The 24822-nt window shown below is 34.0% G+C and overlaps 2 protein-coding genes across 4 annotated transcripts in view; one reads left to right on the top strand and one right to left on the bottom strand.

Annotated features, from left to right (window-relative positions):
• The first annotated feature begins 1996 nt into the window (after nt 1-1996).
• LOC143199577 (quinone oxidoreductase-like protein 2 homolog) lies at nt 1997-3388 on the top strand. Its single transcript, XM_076409497.1, has 4 exons — nt 1997-2420; nt 2472-2675; nt 2729-2907; nt 3010-3388. Exons 1-4 carry the CDS (start codon nt 2046-2048, stop codon nt 3293-3295), a joined length of 1044 nt encoding a protein of 347 aa, XP_076265612.1. The 5' UTR covers nt 1997-2045; the 3' UTR covers nt 3296-3388.
• A 1603-nt stretch (nt 3389-4991) lies between these two features.
• Nucleotides 4992-24822, bottom strand: part of LOC143199576 (pancreatic triacylglycerol lipase) — a 39586-nt gene continuing 19755 nt past the window's right edge. For 2 of the 3 annotated variants that reach the window (XM_076409494.1, XM_076409495.1), the window contains exons 2-13: nt 21834-22098; nt 19320-19474; nt 12203-12313; nt 8845-8997; nt 7014-7151; nt 6864-6951; nt 6638-6773; nt 6402-6502; nt 6136-6336; nt 5892-6077; nt 5685-5826; nt 4992-5624 (exon numbers count right to left, since the gene is read on the bottom strand). In XM_076409494.1, the coding sequence (XP_076265609.1) occupies nt 5489-5624; nt 5685-5826; nt 5892-6077; nt 6136-6336; nt 6402-6502; nt 6638-6773; nt 6864-6951; nt 7014-7151; nt 8845-8997; nt 12203-12313; nt 19320-19474; nt 21834-21972 (1686 nt within the window). In that variant the 5' untranslated portion in view covers nt 21973-22098 and the 3' untranslated portion in view covers nt 4992-5488. The remainder of the gene's footprint in view (nt 5625-5684; nt 5827-5891; nt 6078-6135; nt 6337-6401; nt 6503-6637; nt 6774-6863; nt 6952-7013; nt 7152-8844; nt 8998-12202; nt 12314-19319; nt 19475-21833; nt 22099-24822) is intronic. The other variant, XM_076409496.1, reaches the window with a different exon arrangement.

The raw sequence follows: 24822 nt of genomic DNA, 5'->3' as shown, positions 1-24822 counted from the left end.
ATTACACTGCCTAATAAAAAAAATAATTAAAGGAATGGTTCTTTCACTTCACAAGAAAAACGCATTTTATAAAAACACTCTTTTATTAACTCCAGTTTTTGATTGTCTTTGTTTCTTTAGTCGTGCTTTTAAAATCAGAGATAGACCGGACACTTTTCAGCACGTATGTTATCTTATAAAATATATCAAACACATTTTAAATAAATCACGACTAATTAAACTTTCGTATTTGTTATTTAAAATAGAGAAAAAGAACAATTGCGGATATGAGAATTCTAAATCTTCAATTACATTTAAAGAGCATGATGGTAACCTTTAGAATCGAGATGTTACGAAAACCACCCGTGTTTTCCACATAACGAACAAAATTGTTCGTTACCACTGAGACATGCGCGGCCATTTTTAAATCGTGGTTTCTGGTTTTTAGCATTCTGCAACTTCTGTCGGCCTTCACCTTTACCACACGGATAAGCATCAACGTGAAGCAGATGAGCAAAGGAACACAAGAACAATTCCTGCATTTATACGACAAAGAGCATCATCTTTATTTCCATTTTACAACTTGTCGTAAATCAAATACAAGGTTGAGATAGACAAACAGGAAAAATATTCTAAATATGCATTAGATGTACATGTAGGTCTATTACATGATTATTGACATCAAATAGCAACTAAACATTTAACAATAGTTATAAGCGATAATACAATATAATTCTATTACTATATTATCTATTACGTTCTATTACGTATATGGTTTTAGATGTTTTTTACGAGAATTTTATAATCATCATCGACCATAACACACGGTCACTAGGTTTTCTTTCTGCATTTATGCTACTCAATACAAAAATAAATTTTAAAAAAATTATAAACTTGATACAATAAGGTAACCCACAATAGTACTACGATATAAAAATTGTAAAATAACAAAAACCCTAAAGGTATAACGCAAATGATAGCATCTGAAAAAACTTATTCTATAAGAAAATGTAGATATCCCAAAGATTAAAGAAATCCATAACTTGTCAAAACAAAACACGCAATGAATTTTAAGCACAATAGAATGTATAAAATGTATCCTAGTACAAGACGAAATATTTAAAGAACACAGGCAACTTATTGTTCTTTATGACACCAGTCAAATATTGTCAAAAAAAGCTCTGTGTAATTTCGAAAGGTTCTTCCATCTAACTTCTTCAACATGTTTATGTATTCTCTCCTTGCATTAACATTTTTATAGAAAACCCTATACGCAAAAATAACACGAATTTTTAAGGTGCCGAAAAAATATTAAAAATCATATTTAACATGATTTAACAAGCGTATAATTAATTGCGGAGAAGGACGTCAAAAGCTAGAAAAACTAAATTATCTTCACCCTGTCCTACAAATGTATATCAACGGCGAGTAATACCTTTGTGTAAAATGAGAAAAGGAATTACTGTTCCTACCAGACGATTGCTTAATATCGTGAGAAAATTACAGGTTTCTCAACCAGTTCTTTTTTTGCAATGAATAAACGAAATTCTATTAAAATTTAACCTTCGGATGAACCAGGTAAAATATATGGTTTATTATTAATCAATAAAGAAGATGCTATTTCGAGTGGGTTGTTTCAAATCATGACCTTCATTGCCAAATATATGGCACAACTAATTAATAATATACCTTCTGACAATTTTAAACAAAATATATTTCCTTACCCTTCAAATTTTGTTTATTCCCAATTCAATTTTCAATCAATACAATGTTCAAATGTCACAGTAAAGAAAGTTACCACCATACACGATTTGTACCTTTTAGCTCAAAAGGTCATCATGCTCTTATTCTCTCAGAACCCAATTTATCAGATAACACTGTTACAGTGCATATGCTTTTTGGTTCATAGTTTTGAGCTCATTTTGAAATATATATAATATATGCAAATAACCATCAATACATATATCTGGTTGCCTAGACCATAAAGGTATCACGGTTAAAGTCTAATTTATATTTGTAGGTTATATACTAATGTTTATTAACTGTGTGAATTTATATTGAGAAATATGAATAAAGTTTTTGTACGAACGTTAAGTAAACTATACAAAACAGAAATATTGAAGCAAAATGTTAGACCAGCAAGTACCTTTAAAGCAGCGGTAATAAAAGAAGAAGGAAAACCTCTAGAAATTCTTGAACAAAATCAGAAATCTTTGAAGCCAAATCAAGTACGAGTAGAAGTAAATTACTGTAGCGTTAATTCAGTTGATTGTTATAAATTTCGAAAAGGCGGAGGCCAACTTCCTTTTGTTCCTGGTTATGAACTTTCTGGGGAAGTGGTGGAAGTTGGTACTGATATTCGCGGAGATCAAATCAATGTTGGGGAAAAAGTAGTTGGTCTTAATTTGGAGTCTTTTGGCGGTCTCGCACAGGAGTGTGTGGTAAGTAAATGTACATTTTATTAATTTAATGTAAACATATTGCTGCTTTAGTTAGAGATTGACGATGTATTCAGAATACCTCCAGAATTAAATGTTAAAGATGCTGCTGTTATAGCTTATGGTCACTCAACAGCTTTATACACATTTTCAAAACTATGTAATCTCAAGGAAAAAAATCAGGTTGTGGTTACAACAGGCCCAGCTGGAATGGGATTAGCAGCTGTAGATGTTGCTGCTAATATATATAAAGCAGAGGTAACTAGTATTCTTCTTATTTTTTTAACTAACTAACACAGGTAGGGTTTTAGGTTATAGGAGTTGTGGACACAGAAGAAAGAGGGGAACTAGTTCGAGAAAGAGGTGCTTTTACAACAGTGCATTTTAGTCCTAAATTAGTAAAAGAAATATTAAAGAAAACTGATAACAAAGGTGTTCCAGTCATTTATGATGCATTCGGAGAGGATATGATGGAAGTTATTGGCAAATGGTGAGTAAACTATTTTATTTTCTTAATTGGCATTGAAATGATTTGAAGTGATAGGTCTTTAAAATTTATAGTATATACAAATAAGTTATGTATATATTTTAGTGTGGCCAATGGTGGTAAAATCTTCTATGCTTCTCCATTTTTCTTCACATCAATTCCTGCCCCAACTCCACACTCATTCTCTACAATAGTTAGTTTAAAGGCACTTAGGAGTCAGAATAAACATATGTATAAAACTATAGTAAATGATACCCTAGAGCTTGCTAATGAGTCATTGATTGGGGCCCACATCAGTGCAGAATTTACTCTAGATAAAATAAATGAGGCTATTAAATTTATTGAGGATAAAAAATGTACTGGCAAGATTCTGATCAAGATTGATGAGTAACCAATAAATAGGATAGGTTTAAACTTCAGGATTGTGATAATGTAAGAAGCTTATTTATATATTATATTTGTGTTGTTAGGATTAGCTGATCAACAGGTGTTTTATTTTGTCCTTTAAATTACCTTTGCCAAAATAATAATATTATTATATGTATATGATATCCTGGACTCACTAAAATACATTTAATATATTCAAAAAGAGTGTTGACTTACTGGTAGGTATTACTGACCAACTATTCTTGGGGTTCCAATTGAATTTTTAACCGACTTCGAAATAGGAGGAGGTTCTATGTTCGGCTGTATATATATATATTTTTTAATGCATGTTCGCCGATTTCTCCGTCAATTATGGACCGATTTTCAAAATTTTCTTTCTTATTTCTAAATTCTTTTTTTATTCAAAAGAGTGCTCTTCCGAGGTGGTCCCATTGAAAGCAAATCAGGATCTGTTGGAGGTTGTTTCCCCCCCGGAAATCGAGGGAAACGCTCAAATTTCTAACGCACACACAAAGTTTTCACATATTTTTTTTCTAAAATAATCAGATATTTGTTTATAATATTATAGCTGAGCTGATGTGACGAGAAATCGGAAGTAACTTAGTATAAAAACCATTCAGTTTGTTTTTTAAGCACTAATTTTATGATATGAGACATCGTTGAAACAAAAAGGCAACGGTTGGATTCGTGTATCGATTAGAGCGTTATAGTCACACGTGGAGGTCGCGTTTTCGATTCTCAAGGGGACAGCAGTTCCTTTTTTTTAAATTTGGTTATAAAATTTGTCAAATAACCTAGACTAGGCAGCACGAACCCCGGGTCGTGAGGCGTTCCTTACTTTTAATCATCTTTTCTGTACTGCTATTTTTCATCATAAGGGCTGCACGTTTAATTGGGCTATACATTGTAATACTTAATAAAATAATTGCGTAATTTATTAAGTAAATATCTAACACTAAAAAGATTTTTGAAGACTTTGCTTATCTTACATGTGGTTCAGTAACAGATACATGGTTTGATTTGGGGAAGGAGTAGTTGATCCAGTAGCAGATACATGATTTTAATTTTGGGTAGTGTTAGAACCGATTTTGTAGAATCGATTTGGTGAAGGTGTTTGGGCAATTAAAACACTGGATTCAACTGAGTCACTCTCTATTTATTTCGACGAACACAGAATGAATCAAGATGGCGGGATCTTCATCCTGCCCGGGCGGCATTAGTACGAGCATGCGCCGTAGCGTTTATTATAATTTACAGGAAACTACTTTAATATCGACTATGCAACTATAGATACACGATGACGTCAGATGTAGCGCACCCACCCAATTATTTATATATCCAACACAAGGTAAACACCAAAAAATATTTGTTACTGGAGAATTTCAATGTATTCATGTGTACACATACTAGTTATACTTTTGAAATCAAGTTTCCTCAATTTCTTTGCAGTGCTTTCTGCTTTTTCTAGGTATCTGTTTACCTTTAGTGTGAATTATTTTAGTTTTACTATCATTTTATTATCTCAAAATAAAAACATAACAGAAAGGTGCTGAAAGCTGTTTTTGAAGAAATCTTTCTGATCTTTTCTCTAATTTCTCTTCCTGTTGGTTCTGTGTATCTATATTTTAGTTTTATTGTCATTTTATTATGTGAGAATAAATAACAGTAAACGAGGTTTACCAAAAATGAAACAACTCTGCTAACTTTAAATATTTTTTTATATAAAAATATTAATATATATCACATTTTTCAATTGAAAACACAAACAATAGGACGATAAACATTACTAACTACTCACAACACTTCCTTTAGAAAAGTTAACAAAAGTCACAAGAATTATATTTTTGTACTTTTTCTTGTACCTTTTTAGCCATGGAAATATTCACAAAAACTAAATAACGAGTGCACATTAATATATAAAAAACATGGAGAAAGTACATGTTAAAATTTCATACCAGGATGGCAAACGTTTATCTTGAGTGTTTTAAAGGTTAAGTTCACGTCTTATATTAATAGTTATTTATAGATATATATAAGGGGGTAATAAATAATTATAGATAAATACATATTACCATCCAGCATGATATGCATTATATGTGTTTATATCTCGGTACTGGCTTATGATTTATTATGATTAAAGTCAACTAGTGAACTATTAAATAAAAAACACCAACTTTATTTACAGTAACATTTACTACTAACTAATATCATTTTTGTCTGACAACGATATAGCACAAGAATCTAGAAAAATTCCTCTTCCATTATTGGAAATATCTACGTATTGTTTTTTGCCTTTGGAACACAATCTATTTGTGAATTTTGCATCTCGTTTGCTGGAAAATATATGAGTTTATTTAGATTTTTTGTTATAAGTAACATTTGTTACTACTCACCCTCTCCCTGGCATTTCCAATTGATCTACCATGACACTTTTTACATATAGATGATCATTGCACCAAAACAAACATAATGATTTAGGTTCCAAAACGTTCATGTCGTATACCCAGCTGAGTTCAACTTTTCTAACATTGCCAGCTATAACAACAAATTCAAAGAGTTTTATGGTAGATTAATACTGTTTGTTTATCCAATGTTTTTACCTAAGTCTACTGGATTTGCAACCACAGTAGTGTAAGTAGTTCCATGTTCGAGTTTAGTTTCTGCTGGTGTCAAGTCTGTTTTAATAACACCATTGGGGCTGTACAGAGATGCTTTAATTCTTCCTTGTACCCAGTCTTCGGCATATGTTGGTTTTGCCAATTCCACACTAACTCTATAGACTTGTTCTGAAAATAAATATTAAGATTTACTGCATCGATTAATGCAAAATAAAGTAATACGTACGACAAAACGGATATTGTTTCCCAGTTGTGAGGAAATATTTATTTCCAACTACCTCGTTGAGTCTTTCCTGTGGTTGTACTTCATTCTCCAAGAATCCCAGTGAAGTGTCCGCCTTGTAACCCATTACAGCGCATGACATTCCCGATTTACATCCGAAACATTTGCCTGACATGAAATCCTTAAAGCTTGAACACTGTCTGCCTATAATAATTTACCTATATATGGATTTCACTCGAATAAATGGGTTATTGGAATATGGAACGTACCTATGTAAGGACAGTTCGAATTAATACTGTCAATGAAGAGTTTAATTGCTCGAACATGGTTACAAGCTACCAGAACCCTTGATGCCTCTTCCAGGCCATCTCTGTCAAAATAATGAACGGTTACAATGCGTCGTGTTGAAATATTTAATAAGTTTATACAGATTGTAGTTCTAGAGAGTTTCATTGCCAAGAAAAATTGGTTTTCATACATCGAAATAACTATTTGTTCTATTTACCTGATTAAAGTTAAAGGAACCAAGGGTGTCTGAGTGATATCACAACCGGGCTGTTCCTTACCGTCATTTGGATAAAAATCAAGATGACCACAAGGTTGTGACATCCCATATCCTGCAAAAAAGGGAGTATGCATACCTAATAAATAGGTATAGAAAGAATTAGTGCGATTCTACTCTAGCAGTGATTGGCGATGACGCATGTTGATTTAGATTTTTAAATAATTACCCAGAAAAATAATTCCTTTCCCATCAGTATGGATAACATCGACTAGGTCAGCATCAGATGGGTCTAATCTAACATGGGAGGGCATTCCCTGAAATAAACAACTCAGTTTAAATTTAAATTACTTTTTAATGGTTACTTGTTTTTTTTTACCTGAAAATAAGGTTCGGCTGGATCCAGTCCTGTTATTCTCGCTAATCCTGGGACCAGAGCGCCTGCATAACCGGCTGTGTGAGCGCCCAGTGAATGACCGATAATGTGAACATTCTTGGGGTCCATTTCATAATTTTTCTAAAAAAGAAAATAGACTGTACAAAAAAACCATTTTATTTTAAATGTTTCTGAATATTGGGAATCTATTTGCAAATTAATCATAAAATTATCCATGTTCATGTTTAATGGTTAAAATAAACAATATAGGAGCACCATATACAGATATCATATATGATAAATTAATAATTATTTTTGGAATGTTTTCTTTTTTAAAGATTGCTCCTACATATTTGCTACATTTTCTCTATTATTGTCCAGATCTTGTGGAGTTATTATAATCAATACCATGACATGTACTAATTTAATTTTTTAACAAATATGTTATATTTTTTGGTTGTGCTGATTTTGCATAAAACGTTAAATAAAGGTTTTTTTTATTCCATAGTTAAACGCGTGAAAACGGGCTTCTTTAGAAGTCCATTTTCAGCAGGATATTAGAAAGTGAAGAAGTGATATTTTGTTATATACCTCGTCATTTTACACGTGCTATATTTTTGTTGCTGTTTGTTGGGTCCTTGGTGTCCAGACTCGAACAGAGGCGTCACAAACACGTGTCAATTAAACTTTAATAGACGCGAAAACCCTCCTCCTTAATTAAATTAAACTACAAAGAGCACACGAAAGTGCCATGTCCAAATCTTCTAACAGGGAATCAGAAGCCGGGGGAGGTAACCTAGCGTCGACCGCATGCAAATTTCTCCGTGACGTGTAAAATCGCTAAACCGGCAGCTTAAAAAGCACCCCTCGTCTTTAAAATCTGCCCCATCCGTTTATGGCGTCCTGGTCCGAATTTTGAAGATAGCAGAATTATTTCTTTAAAAAAGAAACTTTCCATATTCATCATTTAATTTTATCTCGGAATTTTAAAGGAATAAAACGAGGCAAATTAATTTGAATAAAGGGGGGTAAATTGATCGTTATTTATTATTTGTTTTCATCGTCACATGGGGTGTAAATTTATTAAGAATGTTTTCCAACTTTAATTATTTCAAATTTGTTTTTTATACTTGGGTTATTAAAAAAAAATTAATTGATACCATTATTTTTTGTTATTTGGTTGCTAAGATGGAAAGAACCACCAAGAAGGGAAGAGGGTGGGGATAAAACATATAGTTAAGTGATCATTTGAATGTATATTCATCAGGATAACAGAAGTTATAAATGGATAACGCATAAAATCTGCATAAAGATAGATTTGACCCTTTTATATGCAACACAATATACATTGGCATAATATAACGAATGCGCCAATGTCTATATGTCTTTTGAGGAATAATCAAACTATGCACAACCGGAAAATATATAACTAAAATTATTTATTTTCAATTTATTTCGTATTCTAAAAAAATTTCTTTTTTGATGAATGAGTGAAATCCACGTGTTCATATATTGACCTAGGTTGTGTTCAGTCATCAAATGTGAGATTCACCTTACAAGTTTTTTAATTATTCGAATTTGGTGCATTTTTAGTTGGGTTATTTCTTAGTTTAGGTGACCCTTATGTTAGCTGAGTTACAAGCTCTTGTTGTATTTGCCTTGTGTCTTCATCTAGCAAGCATGTAATTCTGAATCTATAAGTTTTCCGAAGCTGTCTAAAGGGCGAATTATCGCTAATATTGAAATTATTGCTAAAACTTTCAAGTAATGTTGTTGTCATCATATAAATTGATTTCCATACTTTGGAAGTATGTAAACTGATTTGGGTACTTACCACTAGATAATTTATGAGATATCCTAGTTCTAAACCGACCAATCTTGTGTTAGCAGTCGCTTGAGTGTAGAGCGGTAGGCTTCCTCCTGCCCAATCCACGACGACCACATTGAGATCCTCAGCTTTAAGAAGCTCGTCTCTCATATCTTTCACCTATATACAGGAAAGAAGGTATTACCTCAATACAATATCACATGAATGATTACTCGTTACGTAACTAAGAACCATTAGACATATTGATATTAGTAATGCATTCGAACCAAATTAAATTAAAGACAGTTGGTACTTTCACTTTCGTATAGTGCTTAACAAATGAAAACTATTATATAGCTAATAGGAGTAAAACAATGTGTTAAAATATTTATTTAAATATTTCATAATTGGTCTATTAACATTCCCCCTATGTGGTTCAATTGGTTTGTGAAGTGCCATCTATTGACTAATAGATGAAGTAATCATATTAACTGACAATGTCTTGATATACCTTGCATCTTTATGTGAATTATGAAAAATATTATGCAAAGCATCTCCTCTATTCCAATTCCCTAATATTTACTCTTCTACTCGTAGTATTTCCTCTATTGTCAATAAAAAAACTAATGTTTGTTTTTTCCGAATTTAATCAAATGTCCACAACTGTAAATGACAAATTAACAGGTCAGTAAAAACATAACCCCAGAATGAGCAAATAATAAACATAATCTGAAGTAGAACGAGCCAGTTATATCCGACATCTTGTTAACTTCCATCTACTCTGCATTTTCAAGGTAATATCAATGAAATTCTTATGGATAATTTAGACCAAACCCGATCCAGTTAGGTCGGATTTTCGTCTGAGTTACTAGTCATGTGGTTTATCTGACGTATCTCACTAATGTTGCCAGAGAGAAAGGAATAAGTGTAAAAAATGTGTTATAATAAGAATCCATCCATAGAATAAAATGAGAAGCTGTGATTTTAAAACGAATTTACAAACAACAACGTGACGTGAGTTCACTGTTATTCTAATCAAACAACTGTCACTTAATTATTAATTATAACAAGACAAAAAGCATAAAAAACAATAGACAAAAAAAACAAAAATGCTCATTTAACCTACTTCATTCAATTTCTATTCTAAACAATTAGTTTATTCCATCGTATTTTTTTAAATAAAACCTTTTTAATGCAAAACAATGATTCATTTGTTTAACACGTAAAAACAAACTTTCTCATATTTTTTCTCGGTTTATTAATCGATTTCATGGACTTTTTCTCACAAATAATTAATTGTATATAACGAATACTTAACCTATTTACGTCAACTCATAACCTATAAAGATAATTTCCCCTCGTAAGAACTAACGCTATGATACGAGATAATATCTTTGAAGTCGCGTTCAGTTCCGGTTTGATCGATTTCGCCTCGAGATCTCGATAGAAAGCGTTCATTTCAATTTGCTGTTGTTTTTGCTATTTTCGTGAAACTGGAAATAGCGGAGATATACTTCGGCTTGGCGTCTAACGAGCTGACTATATGGATGAATTTACGACAAAGTGATGATGATGGGATGGTCTAAAACGAAAGGCGATCGTTATTTTAATAGTTAGATATAGGCGTAGCGATTTAATGGCCAATTTGAGCGATTTATCCCTGGATTTGTTGAATTGTATATATTTTTCTTTACCGCGTTACGTACGTCAAATACAGTAATAGTAAATAAATCTGTTGGGGATTGCCTAAACATAACGTATTTGATTACGGGAAAGTGAACAAGATGTAGTATAACAGGTCACTTGAAAAGTCCCCGGCCTACCATAGTAAAACACATTTTTTTGGCAAAATCAGTTTTCTTTATTCAACATAATTCCCTTCAAGGGTGATACATTGATTATAGCGACCCTCCTACTTTTTAATACCATTTTTGTAGCACGATTTGTCCTTTGCTTGAAAATGGGCCTGAGTTTCGGCGATCACCTCTTCATTCAACGCAAGTTTTTTTCCCAGCGAGCATTCTTTTTAGATCTGAGAACAGGAAATAGTCACTGAGGGCCAGATCTGAAGAGTAATCTGAAGAGAGCCCAATTAATGGATTTTTGACACGGTGCATTGTCTTCGTGAAGCAGCACATTCTTTTTCTTCAAATGCGGCCGTTTTTCAGCGATTTCGTCCTTCAAACGGTCCAATAACGCCATGTAATAGTCCTTCATTTTCCAAGGTAGTCAATGAAAATTATTCCGTACTCATCCCGAAATACAGACGCCATAACCTTGCCAGCCGACTGTTTTCGAGCCGAGCGGGTTCATCGTGTCCAGTCCACTCGGACGACTGTCGATTGGACTTCGGAGTAAAATGATGGAGGCATGTTTCATCCATTATCACATATCGACGCAAAAACTCGGGTTTATTACGCTTGATCATCTTCAATCACTGCTCCGAATCATCAACTCGTCGTTGTTTTCGGTCAAAAGTGAGCTCGCGCGGCACCCACTTTGTACAGAGCTTTCTTATACCCAATTATTCGTGAATGATATGATGTACATATTCAGTTGATATCTTGAGAGTGTCTGCTATTTTATTCAGTTTCAATTTACGGTCATTCAAAATCATTTTGTGGATTTTTTAAATGTTTTCGTCGGTAACAACCTCTTTTGGGCGTCCACTGCGTTCACCGTCTTCGGTTCTCATTTCACCACGTCTAAACTTAGCATACCAATCCTTGATGGTTCATTTTCCTGGGGAAACATCCGGAAATTCGGCATCAAGGCAAGTTTTTGCTTCAACTGTATTTCCCTTCAAAAAGGAATATTTTATCAACACCAAATTTCTTTTTATCCATTTTTTCACAATAACAAAAGTTGCTTCACTCAAAATGCTCCAATTCACAAAATAATGATCCGACAGCTGTCAAATTTATACGCGTATCTTTTGAGGGTTGGGGCTAACTAAAAAGCATATGGATTTAATTGTAGTAGCGCCATCTGTGTGTCAGACGAGTGACTTTTCAATTGACCTGTTAGTTATATTTTAAGTTATATAATTAGTGAAGTTATAGATTTATTAGTCTTTATATTAATACATTTTTAATGGCTATGAAAATTCTGAATTTGTTTCATAATTAGTAGGGACTAAGTACAAATGTTTCTCCAACAACACAAAGAAATTTTATAGAGCCAAATTCAGTGATTGAACAAAGTTCAGTTCAATTTTTTTTAGCACGATTTACAGTACAATTTATCATTTCCAATAAATCTTTAGATATATATATACAGCTAACGTGAGCGTGACTGAGTTCAAGTACGTTCGATTTTCTCCTCATTTCAGTGATAAAAAAAACTTTTCATTATTGTTGACGCAACAGCATGAAATTGTACTTACCCAATTCGACAGGGGAGTATCGATGAAACCGTGGATAATGAATTTCGTTTTCTTCTCGACGTCTATGTTCGATCTCTCGATTGAATCGTTTTTGGCTTTAATTAATTGTCCCTGAAATATATGATTATTAGTTAGTTGCAAAATAAACGCAGCTTTCTGATCCCGAGAATCGATTTATAATGCTAAATTAATATAAATGACGATGAAATGGGTGGGTTTTATGATTTTTGAAATAAAATCAAGGGCTAATAAATCTCTTAATTTTTGATAGTAGTAATTCGATGGCATGTAGAAAATCACTTCATTAAGTGATCTCGTTTACAAAATACTATTTTAATTAATTAAAGCTTATTCTGAAGTTTATATGTATCCAATAATCAGATCGGATAGTGTCAGACCTTTTAGTCCACGCACTTCACTGTCACTTCGCATATTTAGCTAATTAGCGAGTATATTGGGGTGTACTAACACTCTTTCGAAGTACTTCACACAAACACGTTGAATTACACTCGTTATTGGTTCTAGAGGAATATCGCGTTGTATCACTTCATTTGAAACATAGTACGGAGCATCGACAATGGCACGCAACACTTTATTTTGGAACCGCTGTATGATGGATATATTACACTTGCTAGCAGTTCCCCAGAGTTGGATTCCATATGACCAAATAGGCTTGAGTATAGATTTATATAACAATAACTTGTTATCTAATGATAACTTGGATTTGCGGCCGATAAGCCAATACATTTGGTAGAGTTTAAATCCAAGTTGTTTCTGTTTGACGAGTATGTGCTTTTTCCAAGTTAGGCGTCGATCTAGGCGCATACCAAGATATTTAACATCCTCTGCTTGCGGGAGTTGACTTGAGTTGAATTATTGATATAGACTGGTCGATATGTTCTTCTACGGACCGTAAAAGTTATATGACAGGATTTTGTTTCGTTGGCTTTTATACGCCATCTTTTCAGTCACATTTGCATTAAATTTAGGTGTATTTGTGGGTTCATTGATGCTATGGCTGGATCTTCATGCGAGGTTAAGATTGTCGCATCGCCTGCGTATGTTCCACAGTAGTTATTTTTGTTGTAGGTAGATCAGTGTGTACTGAAGATATAATATTGGACCCAGTACACTACCTGGCGGAACTCCTGAATATATTGCTTGTAATTCGGTATGTTCATCGCCTTGTTTTACTTGTAAAATGGCAACTTGTGAGGTAAGATTTTAGTAGCTCATAATATGACAGAAGTTTGTTTGTTTATTGACAAGTTTCTTTAATTTAACCTGCAATCCCGTATGCCATACTTTATCAAGGGCCTGAGATATGTCTAGGAACGCAGCTGAATAATATCTTTTGGCGTTTACGTCCATACTTATTTTGTTAACAAGTCTATGCACTTGTTTAATTCTTCCATGCTTATTGCGAAACCCAAATTGGTGTTCTGGAACGATCTTTCTTTTTTCTATTATACAATTGAGCCTCTTTATCTACAGTTTCTCAAAAACTTATGAGATTGTCGGTAATAAATTTATAGGCCGGTAGGAGGTGACTCATCTGATCATTATTATTTGAGCTAATTTCCAGATGCTAGGAAAACAATTAGTTCGTAATATGGCATTAAATATGACTGTTAGTAACTTTACCCCCTTCTATGATAGTTCCTGTAATATTTTTCCAGTTATTAAATCATATCTAGCTGTTTTTTACTATTAATCTCTCTGATTATTATTTCTTCAGCTTCTTTGACGGTGAATTTTGTATGTGGTAAATCCATTTGAAATAGGGAATTTAGGAAGTTAGTAATTTTATTTTCGTTTTCTTTAGACAGCTCAGGCGGGAAAGGTTTAACGAAATGTTTTAAATCCTTTGAGAATATGTCGGGCTTTTCTTTATTGCTTCTAGCCCGAGAGTTATGCTGGTAGATCGACTTAGGGTCTTTTGAGTTTTCGGTTGCTAAATACTAATCGTAATATCTCTTTATTTAAAAAATAGACGTGTCAGATGAATGTTTTTGCAAAATCACCATGTAGTCGATACTTGCACGTATTCTGATCATTATTTCACTTTTAAAATGCATTTATTGAGAATTTTCGCTACAATATCATTGACATATTGAGTCGAAATAACGACTTGGCAACATTGTATTCTTAATAACTTTTGCATCGTGTGGCCGAGCGTTGTGATGGCCAAGGATAATTTTACGTCTGCCCCTCCCTTTTGCTGATTTTTTTGCAACAATATAGTAACTGTAACAGTTTCAATAAGCTTGTGATGACTTCCGCTTGAGAATATTCCGCTTCCGTGTCAATGTGGATGGCTCTTAGTCGAGGACTCTTTGCGATTGAGATTATGGAAACAGATCTACTCTTCATCGCCAGTAACAATACAATGCAGGAAACTCTTCTTTTTGCTTGGCAATCAATGAAAATAAATTAATCTTGAAGTGGTTCGAAATAAAATTCCTAGTTGATTCATATGGTGGCAAATTTCTTTCCTATTGCATGTCAATGTCTGAACGTATCAATTTCACAGCTGTTTCAAAGCTCTTTCAGAGTTTGATCTGGTTTTTCGTCTAATAGGTTATTTTCTTTGAACTGCAGACCATTTGTTGATCATTGAAACCGACAATTGTAACATGATAAAGCAGTATCACCATGAGATTCTAAAAGTGATTGATCAAAATCAAACAATAGAGATATTGAATGTAAAAAATACAGTTTTGAGCGTTCCATGATTAGCGTCTGTATGCACAGAATAATATTTATAATATTAAAGAGAAATAGACTGAAATTAATATTTTCTTTGCTTATAAAGATCCACGACTTACTTCAAAACACTCTGCCGACCATTGACAATACTTTTCACTCACATACACTAGAGATTCAAGTTTATGATTTCTCCTGATATAGTCTAGCTATGAATTGATATACTGATATACGAGTGTGGTTGGAATTTGATGGAGACAAACGTTTTAGAGAACGCGCATGTATATTTTCAATGTCGTGATTTGAGTATCTGACAGGTCGGTTCCTTACGAACAGTGTGGCATAGTTTTCGTCGGGAGCGCATGTTTAACGCGCGTGCTACGACCATGATTGAACGTCAAGTGCTGACCGTCGTAGCGTACCGTATTGTCATTATTTTTTAATGTGGGAATGCATTAAAAATACGGACATTTTTCTGCGTTTGCGAAATCAGTTCGACAGTGAGTGCCTGAGTAGGGTTGCCGTGTTTAAATGGACCAAAGCATTCAAGGATGGCCGCGAAACCGTTGAGAATGAGCCGCATGATCGTCGATCACACCAGATAATGTTCGCCGCGAGAACAACTCATTTTGGAGCACCGTAGGATGAATGTTCGGGATATTTGGGCTGAACTCGGCATCAGTATTGGTAGTATAGAGTCTAACATCCATAAACACCTACAATATCGCAAAATAACGGCGCGATGGGTTCCTAAAAAGTGTCACCGCTTGATGATGCGATACGAGGCGTAGGGGTGTTTTTTAACGCAAATCTTCACTACAGACGAGACGTGGGTACACTATTACACTCCCGAAAACAGGATGTCGACTAAAGAATGGAGGAAGAAGGAGGAAGGGGCGCCAGTCAACGCGAAGACAACCAGGTTCGCGGGTAAGGTTCTGTGTACGGTGTTCTGGGACCGGTGGGGCTTGCTGTACGTCGATTTTCTGCGCACCCAACGTGCAATTAATGCTGCATACTACTATAACTTTCTGAAAACACACGTGAAATCCGCTTATCGCTCGAAACGGAGGAGCATCCCAGCACGAAGTGAGATTCTACTCAAGGATAATTCACACGCTCGATACAATATCGGAATTATGGTGGGAAGTACTGGAACACCCCCACTAGAGTCCGAATTTATCACCTTGCGACTACCATATGTTTGGACGACTGAAAGAAGCCCTCGGAATTCAAAGATTCAATACCGACGACGAGAGGAGTTCGTGCGGACATGGCTGTCCGAGTTGCCCAAGGAATTCTTCGATACCGGCATCAAAAAACTTCCGGAAAGATGGACAAACCTAGAACAACTGTAAATTTTTTCAATAGAAAATAAACGTGTCAGAGCATTTGTCTCGGTCATATTTGAACCACCCTCGTACTTGGCAAAGATGGTATTATCACAAATATATTGCATTGCAAAGATTTTTGTTCATTTATAAATTATATCATAGACAGCTTGATACACCTTGAGTGGTACTTCCTGGACGAATATAAATAACCTCAAGAAACACTTCTTTTCTCTTACGATTTCTCTAGTATAGAGACATATACAAAGTTTAATATATTACTGTCAACTTACTCATTTCTTCCTTAAACATCTGATCATTATTATTTGAGCTAATTTCCAGATGCTAGGAAAACAATTAGTTCGTAATATGGCATTAAATATGACTGTTAGTAACTTTACCCCCTTCTATGATAGTTCCTATAATATTTTTCCAGTTATTAAATCATATCTAGCTGTTTTTTACTATTAATCTCTCTGATTATTATTTCTTCAGCTTCTTTGACGGTGAATTTTGTATGTGGTAAATCCATTTGAAATAGGGAATTTAGGAAGTTAGTAATTTTATTTTCGTTTTCTTTAGACAGCTCAGGCGGGAAAGGTTTAACGAAATGTTTTAAATCCTTTGAGAATATGTCGGCCTTTTCTTTACTGCTTCTGGCCCGAGAGTTATGCTGGTGGATCGACTTGTGGCCTTTTGAGTTTTCGGTTGCTAAATACTAATCTCTTTATTTAAAAAACATGTCATGTCAGATAAATATTTTTGCAAAATCACCATGTATTCGATACTTGCAGGTATTCTGATCATTATTTCACTTTTAAAATGCATTTATTGAGAATTTTTGCTACATTATCATTGACATATTGAGTCGAAATAACGATATCGACTTGGCAATATTGTATTCTTAATAACTTTTGCATCGTGTGGCCGAGCGTTGTGATGCCCCTCCCTTTTGCTGCTTTTTTTGCAACAATATAGTAACTGTAACAGTTTCAATAAGCTTGTGATGACTTCCGCTTGAGAATATTCCGCTTCCATGTCAATGTGGATGGCTCTTAGTCGAGGCCTCTTTGCGATTGAGATTATGGAAACGGAACTTTGCATCGCCAGTAACAATACAATTCAATACAAACTCTTCTTTTTGCTTGGCAATCAATGAAAATAAATTAATCTTGAAATGGTTCGAAATAAAATTCCTAGTTGATTCATATGGTAGCAAATTTCTTTCCTATTGCATGTCAATGTCTGAATATATCAATTTCACAGCTGTTTGAAAGCTCTTTCAGAGTTTGATCTGGTTTTTCGTCTAATAGGTTATTTTCTTTGAACTGCAGACCATTTGTTGATCATTGAAACCGACAATTGTAACATGATAAAGCAGTATCACCATGAGATTCTAAAAGATTCTAAATTCTATTCTTGATCAAAATTTAGTGTGGGAAGGCGTTAAAAATACGGACATTTTTCTGCGTTTGCGAAGTCAGTGAGTGCCTGAGTAGGGTTGCCGTGTTTAAATAGACCAAAGCATTCAAGGATGGCCGCGAAACCGTCGAGAATGAGCCGCATCATCGTCGATCGCGAACCTCCATCATACTAGATAATATTCGCCGCGAGAACAACTCATTTTGGATCACCGTAGGATGAATGTTCGGGATATTTGGGCTGAACTCGGCATCAGTATTGGTAGTATAGAGTCTAACATCCATAAACACCTACAATATCGCAAAATAACGGCGCGATGGGTTCCTAAAAAGTGTCACCGCTTGATGATGCGATACGAGGCGTAGGGGTGTTTTTTAACGCAAATCTTCACTACAGACGAGACGTGGGTACACTATTACACTCCCGAAAACAGGATGTCGACTAAAGAGTGGAGGAAGAAGGAGGAAGGGGCGCCAGTCAAAGCGAAGACAACCAGGTCCGCGGGTAAGGTTCTGTGTACGGTGTTCTGGGACCGGCGGGGCTTGCTGTACGTCGATTTTCTGCGCACCCAACGTGAAATGCTGCATACTACTATAACCTTCTGAAAACACACGTGAAATCCGCTTATCGCTCGAAACGGACGAGCATCCCAGCACGAAGTGCGATTCTACTCAAGGATAATGCACACGCTCGATACAATATCGGAATTAGGGTCGGAAGTACTGGAACACTCCCACTAGAGTCCGGATTTATCACCTTGTGACTACCATATGTTTGGACGACTGAAAGAAGCCCTCGGATTTCAAAGATTCAATACCGACGACGAGAGGAGTTCGTGCGGACATGGCTGTCCGAGTTGCCCAAGGAATTCTTCGATACCGGCATCAAAAAACTTCCGGAAAGATGGACAAACCTAGAACAACTGTAAACTTTTCAATAGAAAGTAAACGTGTCAGAGCATTTGTCTCGATCATATTTGAACCACCCTCGTACTTGCTAAAGATGGTATTATCACAAATATTGCATTGCAAAGATTTTTTTTCATTTATAAACTATATCATAGACAGCCTGATACACCTTGAGTGGTCCTTCCTGGACGAAGATAAATAACCTCAAGAAACACTTCTTTTCTCTTACGATTTCTCTAGTATAGACACATATACAAAGTTTAATATATTACTGTCAACTTATTCATTTCTTCCTTAAACAACTGGAGATTAGAGAATGTTTGCTCGCCAAAATATTTGCCTAAATTATTTGATTTTCTCTAAGAAAGTTTTAATGGTATCCCTTAATAGTATCTTTCATTTAAACATTAATTCTGTCTTAATATCGCATAATTATATTATTTAAAGGTGATAGTCAATGCAATTATTAAAACCATTCTGTAAATAACATAGAAAACATGCTAATTTAGCATAGTTGCTATGGTCTCTCTTAGTAACATCCTTTCGCTGTATTAATATAGGTGAAGCAATTATTTTTGAAATTGTTTTCAGAGAGTACCGCCAGAGATAGTCTCGGAGAATAGATGTTGCTTAATTCTTACACTTAGAAAGTACTTGAAATAATTACGTTCTAGATAGAAACAGAGTAAGTGACGTCAATGTAATAACTGCTGAAAATTATTAATAATCTAATAGGATGCGGTATCTTACCTCAAAAGGGTTCAGTCGGGTATATAAAATAAACCTAGTATTTATCACAGATCTGGGCAAGGGGAACACGTTGAATGGCCGGTTTATCAGGTGATACCAACTCCTTGTGATATTGAGACAACCCAGTTCGTCGTAGCAACGGGTCTCATTTTCAACTAAAATACAAATAAAATTATAAAAAACGTATTGAAAATGTATCATTATTTATAGCACGCGAGCTAGCAAAGTAGAGGAAACAAGAATTTTAGGTATTCTAACAAGTTAATTGAAAAGTCCGCGGCCTAACACTGTAAAACACATTTTTTTTGGCAAAATTAGTTTTTTTATTCAATACAATTCCCTTCAAGGGTGATACACTGATTATAGCGACCCTCCAACTTTTCGATACCATTTTTGTAGTACGATTTGTCCTTTCCTTCAAAATAGGCCTCAGGTTCGGCGATCACCTCTTCATTTGACGAAAATTTCTTCCCAGCGAGCATTCTTTTGAGATTTGAGAACAGGAAGTGTTCGCTGGGGGCCAGATCTGGAGAAGACGATGGATGAGGAAGCAATTCGAAGCCCAATTCATGGATTCTTGCCATCGTCTTCACTGACTTGTGATCGATGCATTGTCTTGGTGAAGCAGCACTTTCTTTTACTTTAAATGTGAATATGTTTTTCGGCGATTCCGTCCTTCAAATGGTCCAATAACGCTATATATACGGCTATACAATACGGTCCTTCCTTATTATTTTTTCCCTTCAAAAAGCAATATTTTATTAACACGCGTAATTCCTTTTCGTCCATTTTTTTCACAATAACAAAAGTTGCTTCATTCAAAATGCTATAATTCACAAAATAATGATCCGACAGCTGTCGAATTTATACACGCATTTTTTGAGGACTAGGGCTAACTAAAAAATGGATATGGATTTAATTCGAGTTGCGCCATCTATGTGTCAGGCCGGGAACTTTTGACTGTTACAATTGACCTGTTAATCTTTTGACACTTTAACTCTTTCACTTTCTCGGTCAGCACACGGCCCATCTGGCTGGCGATAGGGTTTACCAGTGCGCATCCTATCTGTTGTACATGTAAAATATTCAATTTTTAAATTAATTAAGAATGGATAATTTTTTTAATGACTTTTGATGAGCTTAACAAAAATATTTAATTCATTGCCCGACTTTTTATGATTGTTTATAATGTGCCAGATGCTACTTTTTATGGAAGATTAAACTAGCTGCAGTAAAATGTCATGTCATTCTGACCAATAGCTGCAAGCTACAAAAGGTTTAGTCGAACAATTTTTAAAATTTCCAAAACAAACAAACAAATAAAAATAGTCACAAAAATATTTTGAAAGAGATTTAGATGAACCTTGAAAATATAGCTCTCAGCCTTAGGCCTTAGAAAGATCTCGCACCTTAGTAAGATCTTAATTATATTGTTATATTATATAATGTAATAAAGTGAGTTAACCCAAAGTGAATGTCGTTAGTTGAGTGGAAACCAACTATTGAAAGATGTCTAAAACGATCAGTAACAGATAACTTTTCAAAAGAGACATCGAAAAAGACAAAAGCAGACACTATGTGAGTTTAACACTATACATGTATAATTATATAACATCATGTTAGAGAAAAGGCAAAACACGTTAGAACCAAAATAAAACAACTATACTGGTGAGTCAGAAGATATTCTCAAACTTGATCTAAAATCAAAAAGGTTGATATATAAGATAATTCTAAAGCCAGTTTGGACCTATAGGGTACAAATATGAGGTTGCACTAAAAATTCAAATCAACTAGTCATCCAACGCTGTCAAAACAAGGTTCTTCAATTGATTACCAATGCCTATCGCTACGTAACCGTCGAAGACATGTACGGTGACTTGGACATAAAATGGATTTGCGAAGTTTTCCAAGATTTTGCCTTGAAACACGAAAAAAGATTATTAAATCATACTAACGTGGAAGCAGTACAACTGCTGGACAGCGCGCAAGATGTCAGGAGATTGAAACGAACAAAACCATACGAACTTATATAAAGTATATACATTTAGTGTAAACAAGGTTCTTGGATACCAATGCCTATCGCTACATAACCAACGACGAACTGCACGATGACCTGGAAGTCAAATGGATTTGCGAAGTTATCCAAGATTTCACCTTGATACACGACATAAGATTACTAAATCATACTAACATGGAAGCAATACAACTGCTGGACAGCGCGCAGGATGTCAGGAGATTGAAGCAAACCAAACCATACGAACTTATATAAGGTGTATACCTTTAGTGTAAACTGTAGGTAGAAGTTATTATAATTTTATAAATGAGGAATACATATTGATGTAGTTTCTCGCACTTGTCTTGCTTGTGAATTAATCCAAGTACAAATGAAATGTAGTAATAAATTAATTTATAATTAAGATTGTACTAAGCGTATCTAATAAAGATGTTATAAAAATTTATAATTATATTATATATTTATTTTATAAACAGCAATAAATTGAATGGTATACTTACATGGTAGCCAAGGTAAGTTTAAATTGACCTCGATACCAAGCTTATCTGATCTGGACCAGTTAACGTCAATGATTCCGGCCAAGGAGATTTCCACTACCAGAAAAACGGAAACTGTAAACACGAGATAGACGATTTTCATAGTTCTGCGCGCACTGCCCGTTCACTGTCTTTAACATATAGATTTTCACTGTGGACTGATCTGTCAGTCCAAATGTTCGAAACGTCCACCGTATTGAAATGAATCTTGAATGTAGCCACCGCAAATCTGCAACGAACAGAAACAGTAATTAGAAACAAGAATAAAAATGGTATTGCATAAATTTACGTTTTGTTTTCTATTATAACTAGATCTTAAATTTTCTTAACCTAGGTTTTACGCATTAAACACTTTGTCACAAAAAAGTTGTCCACAAAAAAACTTAACGATAGTGAATTTGGCACCGATGACAACAAAATTGGTGTAAGGACTACAGTGTATGAATACACAAATTCAATCTGATTAACACAACTGACGTTATAAAAAAATCAACAACATTTTTCAATGTGAAATAAGTTCAAAGATAAGGGATAATGGAAGAGATAAGGGAATAACGTTGGACAGCACTTGTGATGAAAAAAATGTGATTAAAAAACCTCTCAAAAGCTATATCTAGCATCCTCTTTTCCTTTGTTTATAATTATTTATGAAAACTTTTAAGTACTATAGATACTGTATAGACAAATTAATAGTACTTATATTTCATTAGTTAAAAAGTAAGTATTACCATAAAAACTGATTATACTATATTGGAACATAGACGATAAACAAACTTCAAGCAGGACTAGGACAAGGCAAACATTTAGGGACATATTTTGTTCATAATATTTATGGAAGAAAACAAAGAAATACCAGATCTGAAAGACTGCATATGGATAATATGGATGTATATGGAGAATAAGAAATAAATATAAATAAAAAAACTTTTACTGATGGTACATTATACTAACAAAAACTGATAGTCCATATTATACTTATAAAAAGAGCAATAAATATATTAAATGATACTGAACAAAAGCAAAATAAAAATTATGTTATGGATAAGCAGAAGAAACAAATATCCAAATTGAAAGAGCGAATATAGAACATATAAATCAAATAAACATTTGCGAAGATAAATTGAAAATAGTGGAAGCCAAGAGAAGGAAACTAACTAAAAGATCTATGAATTTATCTATGAACAGTTTATTTATAAACAATCACGATACCGAAAAAAAAACGAAAATATAAGTATACAAAACGATATATATTATATCTAACGTTTGGTTGACTAAAGAGAGATAAAAACAAAATCCAGTATGTTTTGGAAGTATCAGAAGAGTAACAAAAATGGTTAGGATAAGAAACACAGAAGAAGTAAACTACCTTAATATAAAATCATTAGAACAGTATATAGAAAGGAAACAGCTTAGTTGGTGAGACCACAGCGTATGGAAGAAACCAGAGAAGATTATTACAGATCAGAACTCTTTGGCTTGATTTGGGTTTTAAACTGTTAATAACCAACTATTGAAATACTCAAACAAAGAACTTTGTGATTAAAGAAAGAAGAAGGAAAAGAGATCAATACAAAATCATTAGAACAGTGTATAGAAAGGAAACAGTTTAGTTGGTGAGAACACAGCGTACGGAAGATACCAGACAGTATTATTACAGACCAGAAGTGTTTGGTTTGATTTGGACTTTTTAACTGTTAATAACCAACTATTGAAATACTCAAAAAAAAGAACTTTGGAGATGGAGAAATAATTCATACAATACCAAAAGAATATACAAATAATCGATACTCTATAGCATTACATATATCACTCGAATGCAGTTCAGTTCTAATTAATTGAGGTGATGCTGCGATTGGAACAATGTTGGACATTTTCTTCTGAACAGTTATATAGAAAATCAGAAAACAAATATTTTCGAGACATCGTGTGTGTCTTAGTGGAATTACATAGAGGCCCAAATAGCCATGACATTATTCGAAAATTGAAGAAACCTAAACCACATTACTCATGAATTGTGCTTTGAATCTATGTCACAACACACCACAGTGCAACGTAACAGTTAATGCCTTAAGTTAATGTAAAACGCACAGTTACCTGTCTTGAATTAACACGAAAAATGTTCTAATTGGTACTACTTGGAATTTTGTTAGTACTAATAACGTTATGGGAGATGTTATTTTATATATCTTCTAAAAACACATTTTCTGTAATTTTACTGTATATTGCAATCAGTATTAATAAAATATATTATATATATATCAAAATATGAATATTTATACATTGTGATATGATATTATCTATATTTTATTTAAAAAAATCTGAAATTTACCCTAAATTAATCTATTAAAACATACATTAGTCCAACTTTCATTAGTAGGTTACTTATCTATATTTCTCTTGAAATTAAAAAATTGCTTGCTTTACAAACCCTATTATTTTCTCTTCTTCTTTCTAATATAATTGAATTATCAGGCTTTTGTTATATATTTAGTTATATTTGTGAAGTATTAAATAATATCAAAATCGTAAACGTATTGAGTATGACATTGGCATAGATGAATAGGGAACTTCTGCGATATTATATAATTATTTATATCTCTATTTATATTATCTGGCAAATTTAAATTATCATTAGATAACAACATTTTGCTATATAAGTTAATACTTAGGCCCATTTGGACCTATGGTATTGAACTGTGGGGTACTACTAGCAAATCTAACATAGATATCCTCCAGAGGTTCAGAATAAAGTGTTGCGAGTCATCGTCGATGCCCTATATTACGTGTCCAAAAAACTAATTCAGTGCGATATCCCCATAGAACCTACAACGAGTGTGATTCGCAGTGTTAGTGCGAAGTACTCTGAAATACTATTAATGCATACCTATGCACTCGCCAAACAGTTAAATGTGCGTGATAAATCCACGCATATAACGTTTACCCTGCGTAGAAG

This window comes from Rhynchophorus ferrugineus, unplaced genomic scaffold, assembly GCF_030347505.1.
Source record: "Rhynchophorus ferrugineus isolate W39M unplaced genomic scaffold, kcgeb_rfMv2 rfM7, whole genome shotgun sequence".
Lineage (NCBI taxonomy): Eukaryota > Metazoa > Arthropoda > Insecta > Coleoptera > Curculionidae > Rhynchophorus > Rhynchophorus ferrugineus.
The sequence above is the reverse complement of the archived record's forward strand: the minus strand, read 5'-3'. Positions and strand labels throughout refer to the sequence as shown.